Source organism: Apium graveolens, chromosome 9, assembly GCF_009905375.1.
Source record: "Apium graveolens cultivar Ventura chromosome 9, ASM990537v1, whole genome shotgun sequence".
NCBI lineage: Eukaryota > Viridiplantae > Streptophyta > Magnoliopsida > Apiales > Apiaceae > Apium > Apium graveolens.
In genome coordinates, this window is record NC_133655.1 from 152,885,977 (window position 1) to 152,894,496 (window position 8,520).

At 36.9% G+C, this 8,520-nt stretch overlaps 1 protein-coding gene across 1 annotated transcript; it reads left to right on the plus strand.

The window, feature by feature from the left end:
* Nucleotides 1–1,826: 1,826 nt before the first annotated feature.
* Nucleotides 1,827–5,027, plus strand: LOC141685663 (uncharacterized). The gene is made up of 3 exons (XM_074490755.1): nucleotides 1,827–2,058; nucleotides 2,633–4,375; nucleotides 4,768–5,027. The coding sequence occupies exons 1-3, from the start codon at nucleotides 1,827–1,829 to the stop codon at nucleotides 5,025–5,027; spliced, it is 2,235 nt and encodes a 744-aa protein (XP_074346856.1).
* Nucleotides 5,028–8,520: the final 3,493 nt, after the last annotated feature.

An 8,520-nucleotide genomic window follows, 5' to 3' on the forward strand; every position in this document is an offset into this window, starting at 1 on the left:
GTAGGAAGTGGTTTGGAATGAAGGCCCAAGGTGGAGACACCCCATTTCCACCAAGAAACCCGAGAGCACCCTTTCGAGTGGCATTAGGAAACCTTAGTGGTGTTCATTGTAATTAGGACTTAGAAGTGAAGAGTCTGAATGTTGCACATCATCTTTAGGGTTAAGTTAAGGTTAATAATAGTTCTTATGTGTTACTTGCTTATGTGCTTAGTTTTTTAGATGATATTATAGAATAAATAACTAGTAGTATATGTCATGTCGTTATGTGATTATGTGACTATGTAGATTACTTGAATTATATGCGATTAAGCTATGTGTAATCATAAGTTTGTGTAATCGTAGTTATAATAGGGGTAAAGGTTAGTCTAGCAGCTTATAGGATTATAAGTCGATAAAAAGTGAATAGTAATGAGATTAATATAATGTGTAGGTTCCAAAGCGAAGGGGAAGACTCGTGCCATCAAGATCGAATAATCTTAGAATTATTGGAAGGCAAGTTACTAATTTCTTATGTTTAAAATTGTTGGCAAATTACTATTTTCTTATGCTTATAATTGTTGGCAAGTTACTTACCTCTTTATTCTTATAATCATTGCATATACATATATTTCCCATGAATGCTTAGTTATAACAACCCCATGACCATAATTATTTCCAATACTTCCGTTAATCACTCTTAGCTTGATTCATACTTTACCTTCAAATATTCTTCCCTTGAATCTAATTCAATTAAGTTGACACCCAATCTTTCCCCAACATCCATGTTATAAATGAATAAAAATAAAATAAATGTTTTCTTATCTTAGTGGATTGGACCCAGACGCAAGTCCTTTTCATGTTATTGATAGGCTCACATATAGCCTAGAGATCCCATTATATTTGAAAACCCAGCGCGGTTCGGGATTACTTCACGGCTGATCACCGGCTATAATCTGTAGCGTCCTAAAATGATTTTGATGATTTGATAATTATAACATGATTGCCCGATGCCATGATACCATATGTCATGTCTTGATTATTTTAATTCTACCATGTCTTTATACTATTGCATATTTCCCGATATCATGATTCTATATACCATGTTCCACTTGCTATAATTTTACCACATCTTCATATTATAACTTCATGTTTCTTATTGTCATTCTTACCAGTATCCATAACCCCTTGAATTATGAACTCGTGATTTTGAGATAATGTCATGTTTAGTAGAATGATTAGTACTTGCTGAGTGTTGTAGCTCACTTTCTTGTGTTTAACCCTGATCTACAGCTAGCAATTATGGTTCGTACCAAGCAGACCGCCCATAAGTCAACTGCTAGGCAGGGTGAAAACCATTTGAGGGCGCAGGTAGAATATATATAGATGAAGCGAAATACATCAGTATGTAATCGTGGTATTAGTTAGAAGGGTTGTTCCAAACTCTGAACTTGTAAAGATCTTGGAATTGTTATTATTTTTGTTGGGCTGTATTAGATCATTATCGTCCTTTGGACTTATAAGTTTGTAATAATTATGGTTCTCTTTTGTTCGGTGTGTGTGTATAGTTGGGGTGTGACAGTTTTTGGTATCAGAGCCTAGGTTTAGAGTCCCTGGACAGCCTAATTAGGACCATAAGAAGTATGAGTATATATTATTATATCGGGAGTGCTAATACGCGATATTCGAATAGACCGTATCTGACCTTTGTATATATATATATATATATTGCTTGAGAGCAACGTGCGCATTCGTCATCTTCGATTCCGCCGAGTGACACAATTGCTTCCTCTTTCTATGCTGACTTAAGGATGCATCATGACTTTCTCCAAGGAAAGTATATCAGGCTGATGGAATGTCTTGAGGAGCTCTATGCTAGTAAACAAGTGACGGGTGATGGACCTAAGGGGAAAACCATTTCGAGGCTCGAATCATTAATCCAGGTGGCCACATCAAGATTGGAGGAGATGCCTGTGCATCACGACCGGACCAGTCGGATTCCTGTGCAGATGATAGTAAATGAGCTTGGGAGTGTGGTTAAGATGCTACGTAGGGACACTACCCCCGACATTGCGAGAACCCGTGAGGAGGAGTCCGAGGAGGAACCCGATGAGGAGTCTGAGAAGGAGGCTTAGGACAAGCTCTAGGAGACTTGACCTTTAGTTGCTTGGATTAGGCTGTTCCTTTTATTACCATGTCATTTTTTTCCATTTCTAGACTCTCGTACTGTTTAATTCGGATCTATAATCGTATTTGAACCCTGTGATTCGTACCTTTGACATGAACCATTTTAAATTTAGTTATGCACTTTCTTTGATTCCTTTAAAATCTCTTGATTATCACCATGCATCACCATTATTGTTTGAAAACTGTTTACCATGATAACTGCAAATAATACCCTAATTATGTATCCCTCAAACTGTATAACTCTTATTTCAGAAAATGGCACCTAGAAGAGCCCGAGGAAGACCTACAAATAACCAAGAAAATGACGGAGAAAACCAAAACCCTGATATAGCACAACTTGTGGAGTTGTTACGCCAATAAACTGCTACCATAGCCCAACAACAACTACTTCTTCAACAAATGTAACCCCCTCAACCACCCCCAGAAGGTGTAACTACTTTCAATACATTTCAATCTGTAAAACCCCCAGAATTCAAAGGAACACAAGACCCGGTAGAAGCTCATGCTTGGCTTAAGGAAATAGAAAAGGCCTTTGCCTTAACGAATGGTGGAGATAATCCGAAGGTGGAGTATGCCACTTATTTTCTTAAAGGTGAATCAAACTACTGCTGGGAGTCGGTGAAAGCTTTACAAGCTACTGAAGTTATTACTTGGGATAGGTTTAAGAGAATGTTCTTGCATAAGTATTTTCCTCGCTATATGCAAACACAAATGGAAATGAAATTCTTTGAGTTGAAGCAAGACAACTGGACAGTTGGAGAATATGAGAAGAAGTTTATAGAACTTTCTAGGTTTGTGGGAGAGTATGTTGATTCTGAAGAGAAAAGGGCAAAAAGGTTCCAGCAGGGACTGAAGCCTTGGTTAAGGAGTCGTGTGGCAGCTTTTAATTTGACCACCTATGCTGAAGTGGTTCAGAAGGTGATGGTAATTGAAGGTGAGAGTGAGCAAAATTTAAAGGAGAAAGGCAACAAGAAGAGAAGATTTGAAACGGGAGAGGAAGGCTCAAGTTACAAGGGCCAGAATCAGAGAACTAATCAAAGGTGTAAACCTCAGAGTGGACCCAGAAACTTTAAGAAGAGAGAATTTAGGAATAAGTCACAAGACACAAGATCTCAATCAACCAGTGGACAGAAACCTCTGCAAGGATCATTTCCGGAATGTAAGATTTGTAATAGGCGACATATGGGAATCTACAATAAGGCGAATATAGTTTGTTTCAAGTGTCATACAAAGGGCCATTATGCTCATGAATGTAAGAATCAGAAGGCCAACATCATGTGTTATAAGTGTGGGAAACCAGGACATGTGTCACGAGAATGCAAAGGAGTGGGTAATAACCAATTAATGCAACTGACTACTGTACCCTACCATGTGAATCAAGTAACTCCTATGCTAACCCCTTCATTCTCTATATCGTCTAATCAACCTCAGATAGCATCATCTTCAAATCGCCCAGCTTTGACTTATCCAGCTCAAGCAAGAACTTTCAATATGAATGTGAAGGATGCAATTCAAAGTACCGATGTGGTGTCAGGTACGCTTTCTGTGAATGCTGCTAGTGCTAAAGTATTGATTTATTCGGGAGCCACCAGAACATTTATTTTGAAATCTTTTGTTAATAAGTTGAATTGTGAAACCCAATTGATGCATGAATCCTTATCCATTATCTTAGCTAATCAAGATAGAACATCTGTAAATTGTATTTGCCCTCATTGTTCGATAGAGATAGCTGGACATATTTTTCCTGCAAACCTTATTCCCTTCCAGTTAGGAGAATTCGACGTGATTTTAGGAATGAATTGGCTGACAAGTTTTAGTGCTCAAATAGACTGTAAGGATAAAAGAGTAGTATTAAGTACACCTCAAGGTAAGAAGGTAACGTTCAAGGGCCAAAAGCAAACTCAGACATTTCTCACCTCGATGCAAGCAAAGAAGTTGATTCAAAAAGGATGTGAGGCGTATTTAGCATATGTAGTTGATAAAGGTAGAGAAGTTTCAAATCCGGAAGACATTCCAGTGGTAAGAGATTTTTTGGACGTTTTTCCTGAAGAACTTTCTGGCTTACCCCCGGACAGACAAATTGAGTTTACAATAGATCTTTCACTCGGCACCGAACCCGTTTTGAAAGCTCCATATAGGATGGCACTAACGGGGATAAAGGAATTAGCAAAGCAAATACAAGAATTACTAGACAAGGGATTTATAAGACCAAGTGTTTCACCGTGGGCCGCGCTAGTGTTATTTGTGAAGAAGAAGGATGGAAGCATGCGACTTTGTATAGATTATCGAGATTGAACAAGTTGACGATTAAGAATAGATACCCTTTTCCTAGAATTGATGATCTGTTTGACCAACTCAAAGGAGCCTCTTATTTTTCAAAGATTGATCTGCGATCGGGATACCACCAATTAAAGATTTAGTCTGAAGACATACCGAAAATAGCTTTTCGAACAAGATATGGACATTACGAGTTTCTCGTTATGGCTTTTGGGTTATCGAATGCACCAACTGCTTTCATGGATTTAATGAATCGAGTATTCAAGGAGTATTTGGACAAGTTTGTCATAGTTTTCATTGATGATATTCTGGTATATTCAAATACAGAAGTTGATCACGCAGAACAACTAAGAATAGTCTTGGAAGTGCTGCGGAAGGAGACATTGTATGCCAAGTTTTCGAAGTGCGAGTTTTGGTTAGTTGAAGTAAGATTTCTAGGACACATTATTGGAAGTGAAGGAACTAGAGTGGATCCTGAAAAGATTGAGGCTGTAATGAATTGGGAGAGACCGAAGACGCCAACAGAAATGAGAAGTTTTATGGGACTAGCGGGATACTACAGAAGGTTCGTAAAGGATTTTTTGTAGATTTCCGTACCCCTGACCAAATTGACAAGGAAGAATGAAAAGTTTGAATTGACGGAGAAGTGCGAAAATAGTTTTCAGGAGTTAAAGCAAAGATTGGTAACTGCTCCGGTTTTAGCATTATCAGATGACAAGGGAGATTTTGTGATATACAGTGATGCCTCTTACAAAGGACTTGGATGCGTATTGATGCAACACGGGAAGGTAACAACATATGCTTCGAGATAACTTAAACCACATGAACAGAAGTACCCGACTCATGACTTAGAGTTAGCTATGATAGTGTTTGCTTTGAAGCTTTGGAGACACTACTTATATGGGGAAAAGTGTGAGATATACCCAGTTCATAAGAGTCTGAAGTACCGCTTTACTCAGAAGGAGCTGAATATAACACATCAGCGATGGTTGGAATTAATCAAAGACTATGATTGTTCGATACAGTATCATTCGGGAAAGGCCAACGTGGTAGCGAACGCCTTAAGTAGGAATGAAAGGTAAAATATGATAACAATGCCGAAGGAATTATTTGATGAAGTTAAAAAATTTCAATTAGAGCTTTGTGATCATGGAAGAGCGGAAGAAATATGTTATGCCATTACTTTTCAACCGACACTACTAGAAAGGATAAAGAAATACCAAGATGAAGTAATGACTCAAGAGAATAATCAGTTGACAAGAGAAGAGATATGTACCCCAAAAGACGAACAAGGTGAGGTGAGATTTTCAACAAGAATTTGGATCCCAAATGTGACTGAATTAAAGAATGATATTTTGAAAGAAGCACACAACTCAAGATTTTCGATTCACCCGGGAAGTACCAAAATGTACCATGATTTGAAAAAGAGTTTTTGGTGCCCGAACATAAAAAGGGAGATTGCGGAGTGGATTTCAAAATGTGACATGTGCCAAAGAGTGAAATCAGAACATCAGAAACCAAGTGGTTTAATTCAACCATTGAAGATTCCAGAATGGAAGTGGGAAAATATTTCCATGGATTTTGTAGTGGGTTTACCACGAACATGTTTTGGACACGACGCAATTTGGGTAATAGTTGACCGCCTTACGAAATCGGCTCATTTTCTTCCAATCAATGATAAGTCTTCGTTAGACAGACTAGTTCATATGTATGTACGCGAAATCGTGTTACATCATGGTGTACCCATATCAATATTTTTGGATCGAGACCCGTGATTTAACTCGAGATTTTGGAGGCAATTTCAAGAAAACCTTGGAACAAAATTAGACATGAGTACGGCATATCATCCACAAACCGATGGCCAAAGTGAACGAACAATCCAAACCATTGAAAATATGTTGCGAAGCTATGCAATTTATTTTTTGGGAAGTTGGGACGATCATCTACCACTCGTAGAATTCTCGTATAACAATAACTACCATTCCAGTATTGGCATGCCACCATACGAAGCGTTATATGGACGAAAATATAGAACACCGACGAGTTGGGATGAAGTTGGAGAAGGAACGATTTATGGACCTGAATTAATTCAGCATATGATGGACACTGTCACTATGATTAAGAAGAGACTCATTACTGCTCAGGATAGACAAAGGAAGTACGCGAACCCCGCCCGAAAAGATGTGAAATTGGAAATTGGGGAAGTTGTGTTACTAAAAGTATCACCATGGAAGGGTTTAACCCGATTCGGTAAGAAAGGGAAGTTAGCGCCAAGATACATTGGACCTTTTGAAATATTGAACCAAGTAGGTAAAGTTGCTTATGAGTTAGACTTACCGCCACAATATCAGCACGTGCATAATGTGTTTCATGTCTCATTGCTAAAGAATTATAATCCAGACGCCAATCATGTGATAGAGATTGAACCATTAGAGATTTAGGCTGATTTATCGTATGAAGAGCGACCGGTAGAGAATTCTTAGGAATAAAGCAGTAAGTTTTGTAAAAGTATTATGGAGGAATCCTGAAGTCGAAGAAGCAACATGGGAATTAGAATCTGAAATGCGGAATCGGTATCCTCAATTATTCTCCTAGATTCTGAGGACAGAATCCTATAAGGGGAGAGGATGTGACGACCGGTAAATATTAGAGTTATTTTTATAAATGCAATATATATATTCATAAATATTCTGTGTTATAAGGCCGATTATATGAATTCATTATATACTGTGTGTAATTTAGTCATATGGCATTGCGAGTATTGCTGGAATATTTTAAGCGTGTAATTTCCGTACGCGAGTAGGACTTTCGCTACGCGATTAGTAAACAATAGAGATTTCTCGCGATTTAGTAATATTTGAATAGTTGCGATTAGGCGATAAATTTTTATTTTAGGATTATGGGATATAATCAAGTTACTTGCAATTATTTGTGTGATTTATAGTGTGTTAATTATATTTTTCGTGATTTATTTTGTTAGTATATTAATATTAGAAAAATTATTTTAATATAAAATTTTATTCAAAATTTTTTAAAACAATTTTATTAAAATTTTAAAATCTCATAGTATTTATGGTATTTATTTGGTGATTTATGGATTTGTATTTTAATTACTAAAAATCATTCTTTTAAATTTTACTTTTATTAGTTATCAAATTACAAGCATACCCTTGCATGCAATTTCCATTCAAATAGAAGTCAATGATAGGATTGTCATTTCACTTCCCACTAACTCCATTTAACCAAGCAAAAGACCAATAAAACCTTGCATGCAATAGTTGGCTATTAGTGAATAAAGGACAAATTGGTAAGTTCAACCTCCACTACCATTTTAATGGGATATAAACAAACATATACACTCCACTCACCTCATTTTTCTCCACCACCACTTCACTTCACTCTCTTCTCTCTTTCCCTTCTCTCTCTCTCAGCCGAAGCTAAAATCCCTCCCCTCTCATTTTTTTTTTCTTTTCATTTCTTCATCTTCTTGCATCTTTCAACCCCTCTAAGCAAGGTTAATTTCACTTGGTTTCATATCATCATTTAAGGTGAGTTTTTCTTAGTTGCATGGTTTAACTTTGTTTCTTGTGAATCTAGAGTTAAACTAATTGTGGCTTATAAAACTTTAGCAAGAGATGGTCTTGATGAAGTGTTATGCTTCTACTTTCAAGCCATAATCTTGGCCTCCAGCATTCAGCAATGACTCCAAGGAGCCGAATGGGTTTTTGTGTTTTGTGTGTTAGTTTTATTTGATTTCAAAAAGAAAGAAGCTTTACATGTGACTTTTAAAGAACCTATGATCTTTTAAAATGTGTTTTTACAAAGTTTCTATCCTTGCATGCTATGATTTTTACATTAAAAGTTGAACTTAATGCTTGCATGTCGTAGTATAAGTGATATTTCGAACAAATGTGTTATGTGATTTGAATATGAGTTTTTGTGCAATGCATTCCACGGTTTTTGCTCTAAAATGCTAGTATGTTATGCGCTTTAATGAGTTATGATTAAATATTTTAGGCATCAAGTTGTTACTATGTGTTTTTGGTTCGAATATTTGCCTAAAATTTCATATGTAAAATC